Here is a 23,996-nt window from a genome sequence, read left to right on the forward strand (position 1 = left end):
TCTCCCGCTGCCTCTCCCCGTCTGCTGTTTGCCCAGGACATTCTGTGGTCTGCCAGGGTGGGACTCACTGGTGGTCAGTAATGAGAGTGTTGGGGGTTTTGCTGACAATTGATGAGGCTGAGACCACCAATCAGAGCAGCTTCTGGATACCAGGGACCTGAGCCCTGGGCACAACCAGGTCACTCAAAGGGAGGAGACTCAGCTTAGACAGGCACCGGGGCTGCACTCACCTTCACTGGCATAGAAGGTCTCACTGAAGGCGTCTTGGCATCCAAAACTAGTGCTGTTGCTCCAAGAGAGGACTCCGTTGCTCTTAGAACCTATGGCCCCCATGTCTAGCACAGTGCTAGTTGAGTTGAACACCTTGAGGTCCGTGGCTGGTGACTGTGTCATGTTGATTTGAGAACCAAAATCGGTGTACAGGCAGACGGTGGTGTCACTGGATTTGGAGTCTCTCAGCTGGTACACGGCGGGGTCGGGGTCCTGGATAACTGTGGGCCAAAAGGACCTGGGTTAGGAATGCTCATTTCCCTCCTTTCCTCAACCCAGGCCCGAGTCCAGATGCCAGTGATGGGCAAGAGCGGGGCTCTGCGGGGCTGGCAAGTCACAATCTCAGGCCTTAGATGGGAAAGAACATACTAGGACATTCCAGCTGCTCTCAGTGGATGGGACTCAGGGACAGGCACAAGCCACGAGTCCTGGCCGAGGCCAGGGTCTCAGTGAACGCTCCCTGCCAGGTCCTGCCTGCCTTTCAAGGACACCAGAAATGCAGGGCTACTTAATGATAATCCCTGTTCTTCTACTTAATAGGAACTTCTTCAAAAGCTCAGCCAGCCTCGTAAGCAACAACACAGCTCTGGCAGGAAAAAGCAAGCAGAGGAAGGAGGCCCAGCAAAACAAACCACACATCTCAGAATCCGGGGTGGTCTCCCTCACTTAGGCTGGGCATTGGCAGGAACTGGAGATTTATGATAGGCTGGGCTTCAGTTAGATCGATAGCATCCCCAGGAGATTTCCCTCAAGGATAAAAGTTTTAGACTCTCAATCAGAACACCTGCGTCCCAGCCCAGGCTCCACCATTTACTAGACACAGGCCTTGAGCAACTCACAGCAGCACCTTAAGCCCCAGGAATTTCATCTGTAAAATGAGGATGTTGCCTCATCCAATTTCCTAACCAGACTATTCCGAGAAACCATGAGGGTTTCTCCATATAAAATTATATTTAATAAACTGTGAAATACTGAGATAGTTTTAGTCATTGTAGCTCTCGATACTCTGGGGTTATTGCCGTGACCATGTGCTCCCGAGCACTACTCAGTTTCCACTCTGCACCCCCAGGAAGCGGGAGTTGCCGGAGGCTTTTCTTCTGTGCTGAGACTGACTCTTCAGTATTTTCATAGGATTTAGTGTTTTTAATGCAACCCTAAGTGTTTATTCTTTCAGACCTCCTGCCTTTAGAGGAGGAAGCAGAGGTTTGCCAGGGGGATTAACACGTTGGGGCCACCCAGAGACTTGAGAACAGGGTTGGGACTAGAGCTTCCTGCCCCTGTGGTTCTCTGCTCCCACAGCTCCTCACCACGCATGCAGAGTTTTTCAGAGCAGCAATGCAAGATGCATCAGCCAGCCAGGGTGGCCTTGGCAATGCAGATAGCCAGCTAGGTCCCAAATCAGGGGAATCAGCTCTTGGCATGGCCTTGGGATGCTGAGTCAAGGCAGAGCTGCCTCTGGGTGGGGCTGTCCCCGGAGCAGCAGAGCCGTGGTGTGTTCACAGGGGAGCTATATGCAAAGCTCTGGCCTCAAAGGATTCTGCCTGCTCCCTTCCAATCTCCATCTCCCTGGGAGGCAGAGAGTTACTGGGTTAAGGCCCTATCTTTTACTGGGTGGGGAGAGACGGGAAGCCATTAGCCAATACCCCACTGGATCTGTTAGTCATCAGTAGGAGTCCCAGGTGGGACTGGGGATGGGGACCTGGAAGGGTGTGGAGGTGCTGAGAGAATGTGGCCTCAAGAAGAAGGCAGAAGCTAAGGTACCACCAGACAGTTTGGCCTTAGAGGGGAAAGGGGGTGCTGCAGGGGCCAGATACCCAACTTTTTTTTTAACACCCCTATTGTAGTATGGTTCCTGTACAGTAAACTACACAAATTTCAGGTGTACAATTTGATGAATTTTGATAGATGTATACACCTATAAAACCACCACCACAGTCAAGATAGCTAACATTTCCATCACTCCCTAACAGGTGCAAATTTTGCATTCCCAATTTATCCCTTCCCACTCCCCTTCCCCTCTGGTAATCATAAGTTTGTTCTCTATGTCTGTGAGTCTGTTTCTGTTTTGTAGATAAGTTCATTTGTAGCCTTTAAAAATTTTTTTTTAGATTCCACATATAAGCGATATTATATAGTATTTTTCTTTCTCTTTCTGACTTACTTCACTTAGAATGGCAATCTCTATGGCATTATTTTCTTCTTTTTTATGGCTGCCAGATGCCCAACTTTGAGTCCTGGTTAAACTCTCACTCAAGTCCTAGAGCTGGTGGGTGTCAGGCGGGAGAAGGTCTAGACCACACTGTCCAATGTGATCGTCTTTAGCTATGTGTGGCTGTTTCAGTAACCCAAATCAAGTCAAATTAAAAATTCAACCAACAATTAAAACTTCATTTTAAGAGCTCAGTAGCTGCATGTGGCTGGTGCCTACTGCACTGGACAGTGCAGAGTGACAGAATATTGCTATTGTCACAGAAAGTTCTATCGGACAGCACTGGTCTGGAGGGAGCATGCCATGGAATATGAGGAAAGGCACCAGGGGCTGAGGGTGAGACTTAAAAGCCATCCCGAGGTCTGTGAGGGGTGCCTGCTAGGAGCAGGCCAGTTCTTCAGTTTTGCTAGCGAGAGATTAAAATGAAGTGGCAATTAGTGAAGTCAGAAGAACTGAGGTGATTTTTAGCTTTTATCAAGTCTTGTCTTTCCCAGCGGATGCCCTTTGGGCTTCCCTATGTGCATTTGTTGCTGTTGTTTCTCCTGTCCATCTTCCCCACCTCTTATCTCCTCTCTTGCTCACCCTCTCCCTGTTCCCCCGACTTAAATCTGACCTTTGAGCTCATCTCCCAAAGGACTTGTCTAGAGCATGGAGCTGACTGGGTCACATTTTGTTCAAAGTCATTCAGGGACTCCCCATTACCTACAGGATACTGCCCACACTTCCTGGCATGACATTCAGGGCCTGCCATGATCTGGAGAGCTTGAATTTCCTCTCTCAGGTCCTTTATATGCCCTGTATGAGCACAGCCAACCAAACTCTTGGCTCCCTGGAATGTAAGCTCTGTGACAGCAAAGGCCTATCCCCAGATTACTGCTGTATCCCTAGTATCTGCCACATAGTAGGTGCTCAAGAAACAATGTTGGATAAGCAAGTGGCCTAGTGACCAGCAGATCTGCAAAATTTCTGCTCATTAGACTTTTAGGTCAAAAAAACTGGGTAATGATACCAACTACTCTATATAAAATAGGTAAACAACATGTCTTACTGTATAGCACAAGGAATGTATTCAATATCTTATAATAGCCTATAGTGAAAAAGAATATGACAAAGAATATATATATATTTATATATATAATATATATATATATAAACTGAATCACTATCCTGTACACCAGAAACTAGCATAACATTGTCAATCAACTCTACTTAAAGAAAAAAAAGACTGGATACTGATCCTTAACTTGATTTTTTTTAGCCCCCTTTTATTTTTACCCCCATGTACTTAGAAGTACACAACCTTCTTTTTGTCCAAAAACAAAAAAAACGAGTCACTATTAATTTGGAGGGTTTTAGGGATCCATCTGCCAGACCCCTGGGAGCAGAGACATCCTGTTCCACCTTAGCAAGATAAACACCCCCCTACCATTGATGACATCTCGGAAGGTAGCCTTCTCAAGACTGGATCAGTTTTTCAGTGTGGAAGTCTGGCTGTTCTAGATCCTAACCATTCATTTTCATTCAGAACTAACCACAGAGGCACATGTTCGATGGTCCTTGTGTGTTAGATCCCCAGAGGCGCAGCAGTGGTTGAAAGCTCCCTTACCGCTAATCTGTCCTTTGCAGTTAAGCACCAGGAAACCAAAGTGTGAGTTAGCAACACTGACACTGAGTCTGAATCCCACTGAGGCTCTGGTGAGCATAAGGAAACAGTGAACCCCGGGCAGACTTACCAGGAGTAATGGAAACTCTGGTTCCCTTGCCAAATTGCAGCTGGGAGGCAACACCTCCATACCACTCCCAATGTCTCCATTACAGAAAGCCTTAGGTTTCCCCTCCTTTGAGGGGTAGGGTGACCCCTCTCACAGCCCACTGAGCAAGCAGTGGGAGGTCTAGGCCATGAGCTGTCCATGGAAAGAGCTGGCCCCTCTCACCTTCATCCTGGTCTGCATTTCTGAATTGGATTCCCAGTTTCCCGGTGGCTGGGCCTGGCCTTAATGATCTGTATTCTCTTGAAGGCTCCCGTATTCCTTTTCTCCACTGTCTGTGAAGACGTCTTTGACTTTCTCTCCATCTAGCTGTATTATCAGATGTGTTTACTTGGGCCAGAATACACGTGCCTTATTCATTCCCAAGATCATGCCTTCTTTCTTGGTGTTCCTTACACCTACAAGTCCCCTCCTCTCCTTTCTTTGCCCATACAGATCTTACCTATCCTTCAGGCTCCATGAATCCTTTCTACTGCATAAAACCTTCTCCATCTAGGCCACCTTTTCAGCCAGGACCCCATTGCCCTGAATCTCTGTTGTGCCTGTTGGTATCATCAATTGGTTGATACTAAAATGGTTTTCAGGTTGCTAAATTTACAAGTGTTCGGTCCCTTTGGCTAGTTTTTATACTGTTTTGGGGACTGGTCTGGCATCTATCTTAGATAGTTTCATACTTAGTTTAATATTTTATAGAGTGATGGCCACATAGAAGGCATTTAAAATTATCCACTGAATGATTAAAGTCAAATTTTAATGTGTTTGACCTAGAGAAATGCAGATCTTCAAGACTGACAGTGTTGCTTTTCCCCTTCCCAGAGGCCTCTGTAAGCAACTAGTGGTAACACTCACAGTTAGCCTCCCCGTAGTAATACTGATATCTCCGGAAGAAAAGATTAGCGACATTGGCCTATGGGGTGGCAAATGGTGCCACCCCGGAGGACTCACCAGATATTATGGATACTTGGGTTCCTTTCCCAAATGTGAGTTTACCAGCCGTTCCTCCAGTATTCACACAGCAGGTGACCCCATTACAGAAACTCGCTGGACCTACCTCCTACTTTGATGGGAGAAGCACTGATGTCTCACAGGAGACAGGAGGATCACACTCTTTAGAGGTAGACCTTCCACTCTTTTGTGTTGAGACTTTGTCTCTTAATCCTTTCCCTCCTGCTCCATCCTGCTGTAGTGCCCTGGGTTGGAGGTTGTGATTTCTGTACACCAAGAATTCAGTAGAGCAAACACCCCCTGCTCAGAGCAACAGTATCTTGGATCCCCTCGTGAAAGGTCCAGGACTGTTTGCTCTTCACCTGCCTCGTGATTCTTTAAGTTCCAGCCCAAGGATGTTTCCTGAGCACTGAGTACAGGATGAGCAGATTTTCTGAGATGGGTGGAAATAACTATTTGGGATCCTACAGAAGAAAACACCTGGCATCAACTCAGCATCTTGGACAAAGAAGAATCAGTTGTCAGTGCCCACCCTTGCCCCACTCTCCTTACTTGGCTGGACACTCAGTCTGGTCCCTGCTCCAAAGATTAACTTGTTACCACTGTTGAATCCCCACTGAGGGGAAGGTCTTTGCAATAACCTTCCTGATGTTAACCTGCTGGAACCCACCAGGTTGAGAGCACCATCCTAAAAGGCAACCTGGGTCTTTGTTTCTTAGGTTTTTCTACTTCCCAAGGTTCCCTTTTCCCTTTATAATAATGAAGCTTTAGTATAACAAAGCCTTGATGATAATGATGATAATAATAATCATTATTTAGGAGAGCTTCCATTTATTACTTGCTATATGCCAAGCCTTGTCTCGTATTATTATGATGTGATTATTGTCATTTTGCTGTTGAGAAAGTGGAGACTTCATTAGCTGGAGAGGGTAAAGCCAGACTTTCTCCCAGATCTGCCAGCCTCCCAAGCTGTGCTCTGAACCCCACACCCCCCTGCCTTCATGCCTTGTTATTTCACACGGCATATTTGCCATTCAGATAGGGTCTGGGTCACTTTTATCCTGGGAGTGGTTCAAAACTCTACTAAAGTCCAGAGAAGAAGATTCTGTGAGCAGGTCTCCCCACACCACGCTCATTAGCCCATCCAGGGATTTAGTTACCTGCTGCAATAAAAGAGTTTGTACTCATTTCTTTCCCCTAAGGGTACTTAGCTAATTTCCTGAATGTTTGGATTATCTCGTGCTGGTATGATTGGCTTCGGCTGAAAGCACTGAGTATCTGCAACTCTTTTTATGTTTCTGTAAATTATTCTGCTCTGATTTTCACTTGCCCAATTGGCTCTTGGTGCTTCTGTCTTTAATATGAGAAATGGGAACATTTTAAGTTACTGGAAGAGTTTGTAGACATGGAAACGAGTGTTTCATATATCCCTGAGTTTGCCATAAATCACTGCCGGTTTTTTCACAGACAAGTTGTCGGTTACTTTGCCCTGGTCATTTGCACAGTCATACTCACATGGGCGTACAGCCAGCCTGGTCCCGGCTCCAAAGATCAGCTTACTGTAGCTACCAGACAGCACACCCTAGGAGGATGCTTTACAAGAACTCTAACCCCCTCAGGGTCAGCTTCACTGGGGCGGCAATGTCTCCTGTCCCTGTTTCACAGGCTCCTCCAAAATCACCCTTTCTCTGACACAAGAGAGAAGTCTGGCCCACTGAGTCCTAATCCCTCTGCTTTCTGTATAATAATCACCTCACAGACCTTTCCCTTATAGCTGGCCTTGAGCTGGTCAGGCCTTCCTGGATGATGAGTGCCCATTCTGTCACTGAAAGTGAAGGAGGAAAATTGGAAGAATCTGGAGAAGAGCCAGGGATTAACTGGAAATCAGTCTTGAGGGAAAATTCACAGCACTGGCAATAGATGGAAAACTTGGGGTAGGGCTTAATCACGGGAGGCCTGTGGAAGCTCTCCTTTTAGAAAGTGGTTATACAGTGTTTATAGAAGCACTGTTTACAATAGCCAAGATGTGGAAGCAACCTAATGTCCATTGACAGATGACTAGATAAAGAAGTTGTGGTGTGTGTGTGTGTGTGTGTGTGTGTTTATATATACACATATACACATAATGGAATACTACTCAGCCATAAAAAAGAATAAAATAATGCCATTTGCAGTAACATGGATGGACCTGGAGATTGTCATACAGGTGAAGTAAGCCAGAAAGGAAAGAAAAATACTGTATGATATCACTTATATGTGGAATCTAAAAAAAAAAAAAGGACACAAATGGACTTATTAGCAAAACAGAGACAGACTCACAGACATAGAAAACAAGCTTATGGTTACTAGGGTAGAAATGGGGTGGAGAGGGATAAATTGGGAGTTTGGGATTTGTAGATACAAACTACTATACATAAAATAGATAAACAACAGGATCCCACTGTACAGCACAGGGAACTATATTCAGTACCTTGTAATGCCTATAATGAAAATGAATATGAAAAGAAATATGTATATATATATGTGTGTGTGTGTGTGTATATCTATATCTATATATAGATATATATATAATCACTATGCTATACACCAAAAATTAACATTATAAATAGACTATACTTCAATTAAAAAAAAAGAAAGAAAAAGAGAGGAAAAAGAAGGGGTTCTAGTACTCCTTGACAGCAGAGAGAGAGAGAGAGAGGCTAATATTGCCATAGACGTATTCACATAAAATGCACAAGGAGGGATGCTTAACTATGAAGGTTGTGAGACTCAGGAGTGAGTTGCCAATGAGGCCTGAGAATCTACTTCTCTAGAGATTTCTAAGATTAGAGTTGACAGTCTTATGGGGAAAAAAAATCTCCAAAATTTGAGAGTGGTTTAGACAAGTCCTTTCAGTGAAAATTTCACAGAACTCTAGTACTAAATTTGTCTGCAAAAAAAGATTCTAAGCTCAAAAAAGTGGAAAATGCTGTATATTGCATTTCAGTCTTGAAGACTGACAATGAATATTAGCATTTTAAATGCTCTGAGAAATCTTGCAGTGAGGAAATCCAGAGCTTCTCAAACTTACTTGATCTAAGAATCTTTTTTTGTTTTCCTTAAAACACTCATTAATGTTTGTGGAGGTTAATATATATTCCTGTATATTTTATATACAAGTTTAGATATATATTCCTTGGAAGTCTCTTCTCTAGTTCAAGGAATTTAAAATTCCATCCTATATATGTATATAGAGTAGACAAACAACAAAGTCCTATGTTATTGGACAGGGAACTTGCAATAACCTATAATGAAAAAGAATATAAAAAGAATATAAAAAAGAATATGCTTATATATGTATGACTGACTCACTATGCTGTACACCAGAAACTAACACCACATTGTAAATCAACTATACTTCAATAAAATACAAGAGCAACAACAACAAAAAATCCCCAAACAAAATTCCATCCTGAATTCCAGTCCAATTTTATCCTTAAGTTTTCCGTGTTCTGAATCTGTTTGTTCTCCTACCAACTCCTACCCACACAATTAAGGGCCTCCTTGATGCTGATTATTTTCTTCTAATCATTGTGAAACAGCTTCATTCTACTCGGGCAATTGCCGAACACTAGTCAGACACGTAGCAAATTCTGCTGTGTCAGGAATGGATCGAGGGCATCAGGCTGGACCCACATCGCCCCGACACCTCGCAGGGTTTACCTACTAGGAACAATGACAACTTTAAAACCTTTCCCAGATGTGAATGTATTGGTCTTCCTTCCACACATCTATATACCTTGGAGCTGTATACTTCGAAGAACATTCTGGTCCTAATAGAGAAAAGTTTCCTGAGAACAGATGGGGCAAAGTTGCCTGGGTGATCCCTCAAGCGGAGACAGACTTCGTGTATTTATCATTGGGCCTCTTTCCTTTTGCTGCTGAAGCCCATTTGTGCTGCTTCCCTATCATGTGTATTGTAGTTCTTACGTCTCTGAACTCTGGTTCTTAAGAAGTATGATGGGTTTCAGGCTTTCTAAATGCAGCCTGAATAACCCATGGCAGGGAAGAGGCTTTGGTGAGGCCTCAAATGAACAGATAAATATGGCGGAAGTTTTCCTGGGAGAGATGGACTTTTGCCCCCCCCCCCCATGCACGTTTGGATGGATTCTGTAATCTCCCTATTTTGGACTCTAACAACAATCTGTTGGAGAATACTTGCTACTGTCTAAACCAATATGTTTGCAACATTTACTACCCCTCCAATGAAGCCTTCCCTGACTCTCCTAGCTAGAGGCATTTTTTTCAATGATCATTTGTTCGGTAACACCTATGCATCAGGCATTGTGCTGGGGTGTGGAGGTGTAAGGATGGAGGAGAGAGGGTCCTGGCCTCCCAGAGCTTATGGTGCAGTGCAAGATGCATGTAAGACCAGGCAACTAGGATAGGAAGCCGGGATACCTTCCCCTTTGTGACCATGCAGCTGGTGTGTATTTTCACCACAACATGGTGACTCCAGGTGTAATTGTAGGTTTATATGAATGTTTACCCACCGAGAAATCCTGGATGGCAGGGACCCTGCACCTTCCTTCCTTACATCTGGAATAGTTCTTAGAATATAACAGTTACCTAGTAAATATTTGTTGAATGAAAGCCTTCTAAATATTTTAATTCATTTTTAATGCAGTCCTGCTCTCTATCTTCTTTTGTTAGGACTATTTCATTTATCTTTTAAATTCTGTGTGTTTCCACTTTCTAAACTTAGTATTGTTTTTACTGCATTATCTAGGCTCTAAGTTCTTCTCTTAATTAAATATGGATATTTTTGAGAGTGTATCTGATGCCCAGGGTCTTTGAGAAGTTTAATTTATCACTTTTCATGATAACTAGATGGTAACAAAAACACATTTTTTGGCAGAATCAGTCATGATTTCTTTTCTGATAAAGATCTTTTGTCTCAAAGGAATCCAGAAACAGCAAAAGAGTCTATCTCTGTAATGATGAAAAGGCCAGGCCCCACTGGCAATTACTACCTTTAGATAATAAACCACTGTTGAGCTAGTGGCTGGGAATTCGAATTTCAAAACATTCAAGCCTCATGAAGAAACATGAGAAATTAGTTCAGGAAGTGCAGACTCATCAGCTAAGAAGGCAGAGTAGGGACTTTCTGTGTCTTTGGCTGGAGGCTGAGGTTCAAGCACTTACTTGGATGCACTTGGAGTCTGGTTCCTCTCCCAAAAGTGAGTGTTCTGCTGCCTGTGTTCGCACCCTGGTGCAACGTTATACAAATACTTGCCCCCTGCCAGCCTGGGGTGGCTGCCCATCTCGGTGTCCCCTCCTCCCCACAACCATATACAGCCTTCACTCATGAGAGCAGAACTTTAGAACAGCCTGTTCCATGGTTTTGATGACAGATTTATCCCTGCATCACTTTATAATAATCAGTCCCCCTTGGTTTCTACTTGCCTCCCTGCCATACCTGCCTCCTGCTGACCCAATTCAATGACTCATCTCTTCAGAAACACCGAGTCCTGGACCAAGGCTGCCACAGTCACCATGGCAGGAAGGCTCAGGATGGGCAAACCAAGGACCAAACAGGTAGCCTTGGAGGTCTGGGGTCTTTCTTCATGGAGCAAGGATGGTGGTAGCAGTGTGGTGGCAGGATTAACAATAAGACCCTGGAGCCGAATGGATTAGTGTTAAATTCTAGCCCTGTCATTCCTAGCAGTGTGATCTTGGGCAAGTTACTTGTCCCAAGCCTCTGTTTCCTCATCTGTAAAGTGGGCATAATATCAACTCCCTAGTATTAGGATGGCTGTGAGCATTGAGTGAGAAATTCTATGAAGGACAGAGTTTATCACTGGCACATGTCAGGCATTTGGTACACAGCAGCTAATAATACAATGATTCCCAGCAATGCTTTACAATGCAGGGAGGAATAAGCCTTCTTGCAGCTTCTTGCAGCCAGAGGAGATCCGTTTCTGCCGCACAGCCCAGGGTGCCTCAGCGTTCTGGCTTGGGGATGCTCATGTGTAGGGCAGATGTCTCATGGACCCAAGGGGACGTGGTGAGAGAGATTCACAAGCAGGGGGCTGAGGGGCAGGGTGGAACCTTGGCTGCCAAGAAGACAGTTCTGCTTCAGAGCCCCAACCAAGAGTGAAGTCTCTTTTCTCAGACCTCGGGGGTTTGTCCTCTGCAAGCACTGTGCACGCAAAACCCTTATACAGCAGAGCCTCAGTCATTTCATTAGAGCTGACATAATGATAAGTTACTCCCAGACCACAGAGGACTCTTTAACGACAGAGCAGACCGATCACAGACTCTCTCATTATTGCAATATCCTTCCATAATATATTCTCTGTCTACAAAATGTCCCTTGACCGTCTCTATAATACTCACATGGATGAACAACAAGCCTGGTCCCTCTTCCAAAGGTAAGTCCATAGTTTCCTCCTGATACACACAGCAGGGAAAGCCTTTGCCAAAACCCATCTCACATGACCTCATTCTACCTATTGCCTCAGTAGTGTTGGGGCCACAGTCCAAGGGAACACTGGCGATGCCCCCAGCATTGCAGGAATCTCCCACAGCTGTCCTGGAGCCCCTGAGCCTTGATGCACACCGGCAGTGATGGGAGCCAGGAGCTGTGGACTGGAGAGCTCCCCACCTCCTTTACCCAGGAGAAAACACACACTCCCTCAGAGAAGCAGGGCAGCAACTCCCCAGCAGGAGCCACCACCCTGCTTGCCTGGGGCAACCGCAGGGTCTGACTCTGTTGCTCTTTTGTCAGATACAAGGGCTCCCAGGATGGAGGGCAAAGGAGATTTTATATTATATTTTCAGTGGAGATGCTGAGAGAAAGGGAGGCTGGAAGGAACAAGGGGCACACACAGGTTTGGGACAGTTACCTTCTAAGAACGTTAGGTGTGGCATTGATGGAGGACACACCCTCCCCCCTCCCATGGTCCAGCACCCGGGTAGGAACAGCACTGGGTGGGTGAGGGGGTCATATACACAGGAGGATCCCGGCTTACTTACTTGGTGTGACCACTACTTGGGTCCCCTTCCCAAAAGTGAATCTGTTTTCATAATCCCACTCCAGGTCAGTGCATTACAAAAAGGTCCTGGCTTTGCCCACCCTCTTGTGGAGGACACACACGCTTCCCAGTCGCTCTAAAAGCTGGGAACCTGGAGAGGCTGGTCCTAACCTTTTCCCTGTAATGGGGGCTGGGGTGACTTGAAGGGGCTTCCCTGATGGTTGTAGCAGCTTCCTCCCCGATGCTACCCATCGCCTCCATTTTCCCATCACAGCCATCAACAAACAGCCTCTGGCTGTTTCTCTTCTGGGAAAAACAGAACCTTTACAGAACTTTGCGAAAAACTGCCTCCGACATAGGCCCGGCGGGTGTGCCTAATTCTAAAGATACCAGGCAGCAGCGGGCATTTTCCCACCTCAGCTGCCAGGCCTGAGATGAAGGCACCATTTTCTCGGGGTCGCATGCAAAGAAGCATTTTTCGCTTTGCCAGAAAGAGAAGGAGCAAGAGCATTTCCAGCAAGCTGTGCTGGGGCACATGCTAAAAACACGCCTCGGCGTGACTCAGTCACCGCATCCCCTCGGGGGCTGAACGAGAGTCCTGGGTGACTCATGCCTGACTCATTCCTGTTTCTACTGTTTTCTGTCCTCTCCTCAGTCAAGGCTGCTTTCTGTCAAGGGGCCTTTTTATCAAGAAAGTCTAACATCTCAGCAGATAACAGTCTTAATTTTTTCCCCCTAGAAACACAGGGGCAGGATCCTGCTTGCTCTCTGCCAGGGAATGTGGACCGTCCATTGTCACCGCTGTCCTGCCTCCAGCCAGTAGGGTCCCAGGTCCTGTGCACGACCACACACAGCACCCTTCTTGGCACACTCATGTATCAATTGTTATTAGACTTTTAATAGATGGGTGTTTTGTTTCTCTGATAAGACTGAAAGTTCCTCAGAGCAAGAACCACATCTTAACACTTCTTCTCTTTGTTTGTTCATTTCTTTCTAAACCACCTATGGCCCCTGGCTTGTTGATGACACAAAATAATCACTTACTGAGTTGAGCTGACTTTTACTGTGCATAATTATTGTGGCAAGGAGGCCAGTTTTGGGGGGGAGGTTAAAAGTTAAGTATACTTTGGATAAATGCGAGCTGCAAAATTTAAGTGCTTCGGCAGGGAAAAACCAAGGAAGCATCTCTCAGAGACAGAATCAGGAGGAGGCATAAAACCCAACACATCGTGAGGTTCATACTGACCCTCAGCAGAGAGGGGGCAAATGAATGAACAAGTAAAGTACTTGACTCCAAAGGAAACTCAAGCATTTTTCTCCTGATATGTTGACATTGATCCCCTTAAAGGGCAAAAAGAATAATTTAGCAGGAAAAAAATATTCCAAGTTAGTAACATTGATAAGATCAATAATAACAAACTAGTAGTGGTAAAAATAACGATCATCATCATATTCTTTTATAGACCTGTATAAATACAAACCCAATATTGGAAGTGGGGTCACACATTTCTGGAGATCTGACTTACTTGGGCTGATCAAAAGTTGGGTGCCAATTCCAAATGTGAGCTTCTGGTAGTCTGTGTTCACACTCTGATGTACCTCTATACAAAATGGTACCCTGTAGCTGGGCCAGCTCTACACAACATGGTACCTTATAGCTGGGCCATAGTCTGGGATTCCCAAGTCACACACAAGTTATTTACTAAGCGTGTCCCCGTGTCTGTGTGCATGCGCCAACGTGGGAAGAGGCATATCATTTTTACTATTTAATGGTAATTTCTAAGACTATTGGAAGATGACAATAAATAATCAGAACCCAATAGGAGATCCTGCTTTGTATACGGAGGATTTTAAAAAAAATGTCATGAATATTCAGGTAGAAAAAGTTATTCTATATATTACATGAATATATAATTACAGAGTTTCAGTTCTAGACAGGATCTAAGGTAGTTATAGCCATCCACACTTCCTAAGTGTTCACTATGTTTCTTGCACGAATGAGGCTCATGGATACGAATAATGCAACATTCTCATCGCCAACCTACCTTGTTATTTAAATAGCAGACAAAACCCTTGGGGAAAAATCAGTGAAAACAGATATCCTTCAACTATAGTACAAATCAGGTTATTTCATGGAACTTACTTGCTTCAACAAATAGTCTTGTTCCTGTCCCAAAGACAAATTTGAAGGCTCCAGTATTGCCCACAGTGATGTGTGCTGTGACAAAATGGGCCATTTCCTTTTCCCGGCATTTTTATACCACAGCTGGGCAGCAGGCACCTGGAGCCCATGGGAAGGAGCACTTTTGTATATTCCCCCAGTAGAACCCATTTGTTTTTTTTTCCTGTTCATCAACAATCTCGTATCTCCTACCTCCTGGAAGGGTTAGTTTGCCAAACAGTAGTCATGGAATATGGCCCAGGGACCAGGATCCCCAGGCTTTAGTCCTGGCTCTAGTTCTCACTGAAGTTATGAAATTAGATAATTCAACAAACCTTTCTGGGTCTTAATTTCCTTACTGGAAAAAAAAAAGAGGTCTGAACCTCCCTTTTAGAGCTAAAGTTCTATGATCCAGCAATGTTCAAAGCGGCCCCAACACTGCACATTTCTATAACTCGCAGATGAGTCAGGCATGTGTTGGTCATTACCCTGGAGACTGGTCTGCCTGGGGAAAATACAAGAAATAGTGAGGGAAAGCGCTGGTCAGAACTAGGGAGTGGCCACTGCCAGCTCTTTCTCTCCTCTCTCCATTGGGGTGAATGCTCCCAGCAGCCCCTGTTCTACTTGTTTCCTCATTGAAAAGGGAAGGGAATCCTTTAGATTTGGGGCATTCAAGTCAAGATTTTCCAATGCTCCATCTCTAAGTCAAGACAGTATCTAAGAATGGAAAAGACAAATTCCATGTATTTCTTTACTCACTCTGTCTGGCATCCTGTGTCATTTCTAAGTAAGCGCTGGCACAGTTCTGTGACATCATGTAGTAGAAAGAGCAAGGCTTTGAGATCAGGCAGGCAGATCCTGGCTTGAATCTAGATCCTTCCAGTCACTAACCCTGGGGTCTTGGGTAATTACTTCTCTGAGCCTCAGTTTCCTCTTCTGTAAAATAGGGCTACTGCTCCTTGCCCCATAGAGTTGTTTGAAGATAAACAATACCGTATGTCATGCACCTAGCACTGTATCCACACTTTATAGGTACTGAGAAGGCAGTTTTTATTTCTATGTTAAGTTAAATTATAGATTAACAAAATTTTTTCTTTTTTTTAGTGTTATAGAATTTGTTTATGAAATAGCCATATGAGTCCATACCCTCGAGGTGTATAAACTCTGGGGTTGTATAGAAATAAGATCCCAGAACCACAGATTTTGAGGGCTTCCACCCTCTCACCTCACCCTGGAGGAGTCTGAGGCACACAGAGGGGCAGTGACTTGCTCAGTGTCATGCAGCCAGTTGGAGGCTCAGTCAAATGTAGAACTCTAGGCTGAAACCAGAGGCCCTGGGCTCCTTTCTCTGCATTTCACTGACTCTTTGTGAATAGTGTTTAGTGCCAAGGGGTATAATTTCTGGAATGAACTGGGTATGGCTTATTGGGGGCATCGGTGAAGTGACCTTGAATATCCTCCCCTCAGCGAGTCTCAGAATCAATGGCAGTGGATCTATTAGATCCTGGCCATGCAGCTTTCTGCTCTTCTAAGTTTTTCCCTCTTTCGGGCTCCATTTAGCTTAATTCTAGTCCTAAAAACTCTGATACTGGACAGTTTTTGTCAGCCTCGCATCTTAGGAAAAGCCCTAATGGTTTGCTGAATTCCACCCTAAAGAAAATATGCTTGGGGCTAGAGGGCTTAGCTCAGCGGTAGCGCGCATGCCTGGTGTGCACGAGGTCCTGGGTTCAATCCCCAGTGCCTCCGTTAAAGGGGAAAAAAAAAATATGCTTGTATATTCTTTGCATATCTTCACTAATTTATCTGGGTGTCACAATTCTTAATACTTCAGCACTAGGTTATGGTTAATTATAAATCAGATACAAATGACAAAAATGACATCTCCTTTTCTCCCATTCACCGTCACCAGAATACATCTGTAGTCACCATAGAATGCACACTTACTCAGTTCCACTTTTAGCCGGGTGCCTTTCCCGAAGGTGAGCTTGTTTGCTCCTCCCGTGAGTCCCACAGTGCGTGATGCCTCACAGTAAACTCCCTTCTTGTCGCTTCACCCCTTTTCCCGATTTACCCTACTGAGTTAGAAAACACTTCAGATTCAATATAACAATTTGACTTATTCATATGGGTAAAAAGCTTCCCCCTACCCCAAACGGAATAAATTCATAGGCTGCTGGTGCCAGGAGGCCAGAGAGGTCAGCCACTTCCCTGCTTATACATAAGAAAACTGGGCCCCGGAGGCCAGAGATCTGCTCCAAGTTACCCTGCTAGTTGGTAGCAGAGATCAAAACATGGGTCTATTTGATTTTCAGTCTCATGTCTTTCCCACTTCACCACATTCTGAAGGTACTGTGTCCCTCACTACGTTCTCTTCTTCCCTTCAGCCTGGAAACTGGACTTCTCTGGATGTTTGAATTCAATTAAACGAGCATTTATCAAGCACTTACTTTGTCAAAGGACCATATTAGACACTTCACGGTTTATAACAAGAGTCTCTGCTCTTAAGGATCTTTCAGTTTTAATAGGCAGATCCTCTCAGTGATGAAAGATTTCTGTAGCTCTGTGTATCACGGATTGTCCAAGATTTCACAGCTAAATAGGGGATGTGGAAGGTAAGAGCCTGGGGAGAGATTACAGTCTAGTCTGGTCTTTAGACAGGAAGCCAGGCTGTTTCTGGAGAAGCCAGGTTTGTCCTCATTGTCCAGGTGTTAGTCTCTATTCTGTTCTGACTTAGTGATTAATTCTACAGTTATTTTCAATTCTTCTGTCAGTTATTCTCATTAAAAAAAAAATCTTCCAGGGGAGGGTATAGCTCAAAATGGTAGAGCACATGCTTAGCATGCACAAAGTCCTGGGTTTGATCCCTGGTACCTCCTCTAAAAAAAGTAAACAAATAAACATAATTACCTCCCTCCCCCCACCAAAAAAAAAACCTAAAAAAAAATTTTTTTTTAAAATCTTCCATGAAGGCTCAACCATAAATTCCTGGGTCAACTGATAAGACAAGGATGATCTGTCCATAAGGGTAAAAGCACAGTAAGTACCTGGAGAAACCTTAAATCAGAGAACAGGAAAACAGGGGTGGGACGGGGTTCGCATTTACCTGGAGAGACCAGAAGCACAGTCCCCTTTCCAAAGGTAAGTGTGTTGTATCCTGAGTTCACACTCTAGCAAACCCCCATACAAAAAGGGCCTGCAGTGTTGGGCCTTTCAACCTCTGACTGCTTAGGGAAGGGAAGGAAGACCAGCATTTGTGGAGAACACGTCATATGCCGAGTGGGTTAACCATCTGTACGTATCACCTTGCCTTACGCAGGCCATACCTGTGCCAGGAACTTTGATACTATTATTCTCATTTCACAACTGAAGAACAGGTGACGCAGGGCTAAGCGGGTTGAACCAGCACTGCTGCACAAGTGCCCTGATGCACGAGGCTTTTTAGCACAGGACAAATAAGTATTAGGAGGAGCTATGAGAGAAGCCTCGCCCTCCTTATTCCTGCGAGAGTGAGACTGTAGCTGTCCTGGGGCTCATTCTCCAGCTAGAAACAGACATTAGGGCCCTAGAAACAGTCCTTCCCCGCAAACTCCAGCTCATCCTCCGTGACACCGCCCTCTCCTGAGACAGGAGAACATTTGCATCAATCTTCCTGTTATTCCTCTGATACTCTACTTACCAGGCCTGACCAGCAGTCTGGTCCCACTCCCGAAGGTCCATCTGTAGCCTCCATCACTCCCACAGTGGTTCACAGTCAGCCCAGAACCCCCGCAAGCCAGCACGTCCTCTCACACCCAGGGCTGATGCAGCCCTATGCCCTACGGAGGGCGCTGCATCTTTTGTTTTAAATTTATTTTTATTTTATTTACTTTTTTTGTTTGTTTTAGGGGGAGGCAATTAGGTTTGTTTGTTTGTTTATTTATTTAATGGAGGTAGTGGGGACTGAACCCAGGACCTCGAGCATGCTAAGCACCCACTCTACCACTGAGCTATACCCTCCCCGCCGGGTACTACATCTTAACTTCTCTTTACATTCCACATAACACACGGGCCATTTGACCCAAATATGGGCCTTTATTGTGCAACATGTAAAATGAAGCCTCTGTCTGCCCACAGCTCTGAGTCTACCACCATCAAACCCGTGCTTTTCAACTCTGTTTACAACAGAGGTGCCCAGTCCTTCTTTTGTCTCCATTATACTTATCAATTTTTAGATTCCTGCCATAGCATCTTTCCTAATTTTAACTTCAATCAATTTGAAATTTCATAGAATAGCATGAAGATCATTCTACGTGACAGCTTCCTGCTCCTACAGTCAAATTACCCCACAGGCTTAGCGGCTCAGTGGTAGCCTGGTTACTCACTCAGGTCCTGTTCTGCTCCCAAAGCCAGGTGCCCCTCTGATTAAACGGCACCCACTCTGCTTCTGTTTAAAAAAAAACACCAATTGCCTTCTTTTTAGTTCTTATCCTTGGCAAATTTACTGTTTTCCATTGGCCTCATAGGTAATGTCTTAGCTTTCTTTTCTATTAAGAAAGAACTCAACTTGGATGCAACAACAGCATCAGAATGTTAAGAGATGGATGAGGGATCCTTCTACAATATCTTTACTTAAATCTTCTGAAAATGGCCAGAAAAGGCCTGTTACATCCCCTTATGTGCTCCAAACGTGACTATCTGAGAGGAGACAACACAAGTAAGGAGGAATGCCGAGGGATTTAGACTTACTTGGGGTGACCCGAAGCATTGTTCCAGTTCCAAAGGTAACCTTTTGGCTGCCCCCAAAATTCACACCACAATGCAGGCCTTTACAGAATGGCTTCCTCTCTCCTGCCATTTTCATGTGGTTGACGTTTAAGTGGCTGTACTTCAGCGCAAGAGAGAGTGGTTTTTACCAACGTCTATGGCTATGGAGCCACATGAAAATAGCCTTTTTACTAAGAACCTATGTATTTTCTTCCTGTTAAAAGAATTATACTAGCTGTCCTAGCCTTTTGTTTTTGTTCTGAAGACAAATAATAATCATATTTTACATGTGTATAACATTCACTAGTTTATGCAACACTTTCATATCCATTAGCTTATTTTATCTTTAAACATTTTTTGAGGCGAGATTAAATATTTTCATTTTACAGGTGAAGAAATTGTGGCCCAGGTGCACTGGTCAAGCCAGGTTGAGAAGGACAGGAAGTGTTCAGCCAAACCTTCTGCCTTTTTCTTTATGATCAGCTCTCTGGGCTGTTTCAGTCTGTTATTTTTGGTTCATCGACATGTCGATTTTTCCTCCACAGTTAGATCTTTCTATCCTCTGTGCCATTACTTTAACATTTCTTTCCACATCAGAATGCACTTAAGTCTGCATAAACCATTAATTTCTTGACACGTGGGCCCTACAAACACTGCAGTAAGTTCAATGGGCCTCAGTAGCCACATTAAGCCTCCTATTTCAGTGACATACTGTCTGCTTGCTGGGTTTTACTGATAATCTTGTCCCTCTCCCAAAGATGAATGTGTTATAAATCACAGCACCGCGCTACCTGACAACAATTCCTGAGCTACCTAGATAATAGATTAATGTGATTAGCATGTATCTGTCCTCCCTCCTGGGAACTCTGGCTGGGATTTCCCCCCTTTTTATTATTGAAATAAAGACTACGCCATGGAATTAAGCCTCTGAAAGCCTCTTTTCAGGGCACAATAGTATTGATGTTGGAGAAAATCTGAGAAGAGTCTAAGTGATATTCTCTAGACGACTCTGACACATTTCCTTCAAAAAGATTTGCAGAATTTTGCCAAGTAATCTTATTTCACCAGCCAAAGGATATCGGCTTTGACTCCCATTTTTACTTAGGAATCAACACTGGTACACAAGCTCATTTTATGAGCACTTAGCAGATTTGCTCCTATCCCTGTAGGTTTTTTCCTCTTTTATCATTTTAAAATCTTTAAAAAGATTGTGAGCATGAGTGGAACAGGGGATATGCTTGGAGTATTAGAGATGTGGGACAGCATCCATTTTTTCCATTTTGTTTTAATGGCTTTCATCAATAAACCCCAATACTCCTTGAATGAAAGATTAAGGAGACATTTAGTCACCTGTGTGACTTAAGTCTGCAGGATAAGTACAGGCATCATGATCAATAATAACCAGGTACTTACTGGGACTCACTGATACGATGGTTCCTTTCCCAAAGGTCAGCGCACTTCCTCCCTGGTAGGCACAGTGAAATGAGGCCCTGCGAATACCTTGAGTACTTGCTCACTCCCTCTGCTGTGTATATAACTATAAACAATGGACACTTATGGAGCTTTCGGTGTTTGGGCGTGTAATAACAAAACTCTGTTATTTTGTGAGATGGAGGGTAGTGGTAGTTGCTCACTCAGTAACTATTCACTGAACACCTCCATGTGTAAGGCACTGTGCTGGGCACTGGGGATACAGCAGAAAGCCACTAGGACACTGTCCCTGTCCCCGTGGTGTCGCCAGTCTAGGGGGAGGCACACATAAACAAATATGGAGATGACATGAGTAAAATCAGGCTGGGTAATGGGATAGAGAGCCATGCTTGGTGGCTGGTTAGATTGGTTGGGCAGGAAAGGTCCCTCTGAGGACATCTGGAGTGAGATCCAAGCATGGAGGAATTAATTATCATCTCCATTTAAAGATAAGCAAATTGAGAGCCAGGCGCCAAGTCACCAGTGTCCATGACGGACATGGATGCTTACATCATGCCTTCTCCCTGTCGAAGTACTAGATCTAGTTCCACCATGTAAGTACCTGGTTAGGAAAGGTAGTTCTTCCAGAGTGACTCTGGGATGTCATCTGGGCAATGGAGACTGTGGTACCGGCTGTTGAGGGCCAACCGGAAGAGAAGGTATTGGCATCTCAGAGTGTTTCTCTGATGGGTTTTCTGATGGAGCTGGCCACTCAGAGAGGGAGACTTCTTCCATTCTGCTTCCCTATTAAGCTGGCAAACAGTGCAAACCATTACCTAGCAAGATGAGCTCTTTTGGTTAGGATGGGGAGGATGTGGGGACAGCTCGGCTCCCCACTAAATCTGAATAAACCAAGTCCACTTAAATTTACAAAAACCCTGTTACATGTCTCAATAACTAATTGAATTCAAATTTCATGGCAATACTTACTAAGATTCACCTGCACCATGGTCCCCCTTCCAAATACCAGCTTCTGGGCGCTTGAAAACCCCACAGTGATCTATTTCACCACAAAAACCAGAGTGAGCCTCATTTTTCAAGCACAGGAATTCATCCAGCTTCTCTCACTTGGTTGAAACCCAGTTGAACACTAAGCGCATATTTAGGTAAAGTCAAGAAAAGTCTTCCACTCACACACTCTTCGGAACGGTAGGAAACTTCTGAAACCATTTGCTGCAAGCTCACAACCTCACACATTTCTCTCCCAACGTGCTCAGGTTTTTGAAGACCTCCAGGGATGGTCTGAGTCACCGATTTCTCACGTCCTATTTTCTCATAACGAGAAAGGTTCACCTTATATCCAAATTCAACTCTTGCTCTAACAATGCCAAAGCCCATGAAGCCCTTGCTCACCCTCAGATTTACTCTGAAATGGAATTTTTCATAAAAATCTGACTTTTAAAAAATCATGAATCGTCTGACTGCCCATGCTTTTCAAAGAGATTTCACATATATTATCTCATTGGAGACTTACAAAAATCCTTCATGCTCAGCAGAGCTAGACTCCTAATCTCCATGTCAGAGACGAACAGAGGGTAAGAGAGCTGCCTGTGGGCACGTGGTTGGTGAGTGGCTGAGCCAGATTCACACGGTCTTTTGGCTCTGGGTTGAACACCTTGATGACTTATTTGTACGTGTTCATGTATTGATCATATTGCTCTGGCCTTCAAATCCCTCTCCCTTCTTTACTCTCTTCCCTAATGAAAAAGACATACTGTCAACAACAAAAACAATATTCACTGGGCCCCCCCCCCCCCCCCGCCGGCCAAAAAAACCTCTCTAAACAAACCTCCAGCTCAGCTTTTTCAGAGCAATGTCTTTTTAATCCTCACACGCTTTCTGTGAGCCAGGAGATAAGAGTTATCAATATTTCAGTTGCATTAATTGGGAAAAATGAGGGCCAGAGGAGATAAATCAGGATGATGGTTATAGAGGCTGCAGCCTGAGCAGACAGCAATATATTGAACCTTAGAACACGTGGGACCCGGCCCTGCTATTGTGACCGCGTTCAAATCACTTAACAACTCTGAATAGAGAGAATCACCGCTTCCCATCTTCCCCAGCCTCCTAGGACAATCGGATAAAAGATATGAAGAAATGAGGAGAGTGCCTTAATTGTCTTCCTCTTCCTAAGAAGACAAACCTTAGAAAATATCAAGACAGTAGTATTGTTTACCTGCACTGAATTTGTGCATTCCTGTGTGCCTATGCATTAGAAACAACACTAAACATTTTTCAGGCAAGTTTGAGACTGATTAATTTGGGCTCACACAGCACACTCAATTTAAGATTGATGACTAGGTGTCTGCTCCAGTGTTGGAAACATAATTGTGGCCCAAGAGCTGGTACTCACTCGGCTTGACTGACACCCTGGTTCCTCCTCCAAAGGTTAGCTTGTTTCCTGCAGTGTTGGTCACACAATGATTTGAGGCCCAACAAAAACCACAGGGACCAAGGAAATCACACTCTGGAGATGCCTCACGAAGGCCATTTCCTTTGGCTGTGGTGGCAAAGTGGAGGGGTGGTGCTGTTTAGGGTAACCCTGTCCCCTAGCGCTGTGCCCACTTTGCAGAGCGAGAGTGCTTGTCAGTGGGCACCCACCTGGGTCTCACCCTTTCAAATATTTATTTACTTCTAAGCTTTGGCTGTTTGGACCTGGATCTGTGAGTGAGATTGATAATAGCAAATAAGACCTCACTCAGGGGCCCTTTTGACCACTTTTAACCCACAAAGGGACCTGAGAACAGGAAGACTTTAAGCTCTGGGAACCTTCAGGGTCAGGCTGTTCATACATCCAGACTGGAAATGCTGGCGAACACAGCCATACGCAGGCAGGCACCCTGTCAGGGTCTCTATATTCAATTTAGTGCCCAGGGCAGACCCTACAGAGAGGAAGGTACTTTAGTCCTGGGTCCACCTGGGCCATCTGAGCTGCTGCGCTTCCCTCGGTCCAGGTTTCATACCCAGCCATTCTACAGCCCATTCCTTGGTGGGGAGGAGGCTTCTTGGGGAAAGTTTACAGAATACGATGGAGAGGTCATTCGTATTTAGAAAGGGGCTGACGGAGCCTCTGACAGGGAGAGGACCAAGAATCACAGGGCTCCAGAAGAATAAAGCTTGTAACCTTGTCCCTCAGTCTGGCATGCCCAGTCTGGGTCGAGGGTCCGTATCCTTCCCCCGGCGTTGGATGTGGACCAGAGCCGGTGTTTCTGGATGCTCCCTACATGCTAGTGGAGCTGCCCTTCTGCTCTGCCTTGGGTGGGGATAAACACAGGCTCCTCTCAGATTCTTAGGTTCCTAAAAGGGACCCTATGTCATCTTGACCTTCCTTTCGCTCCCGCATCCTAGTCTACCTAGGAAGGGTGGGGGTCCTCCAGAAGCGGCCATACACGTATTCCCTTAGTTTCAAGACA

At 44.7% G+C, this 23,996-nt stretch overlaps 2 protein-coding genes across 2 annotated transcripts in view; one reads left to right on the forward strand and one right to left on the reverse strand.

Moving 5' to 3' along the window:
• The window catches only part of DAD1 (defender against cell death 1), a 55,853-nt gene that overhangs the window by 29,220 nt on the left and 2,637 nt on the right, over positions 1 to 23,996 (forward strand). The window lies entirely within an intron of this gene.
• Positions 1 to 23,996, reverse strand: part of LOC105068757 (M1-specific T cell receptor alpha chain) — a 493,537-nt gene that overhangs the window by 3,642 nt on the left and 465,899 nt on the right. Inside the window, exon 4 of the mRNA XM_074365818.1 lies at positions 231 to 491. Coding sequence (XP_074221919.1) covers positions 231 to 491 — 261 coding nt within the window. The remainder of the gene's footprint in view (positions 1 to 230; positions 492 to 23,996) is intronic.

This window comes from Camelus bactrianus, chromosome 6, assembly GCF_048773025.1.
Source record: "Camelus bactrianus isolate YW-2024 breed Bactrian camel chromosome 6, ASM4877302v1, whole genome shotgun sequence".
Lineage (NCBI taxonomy): Eukaryota > Metazoa > Chordata > Mammalia > Artiodactyla > Camelidae > Camelus > Camelus bactrianus.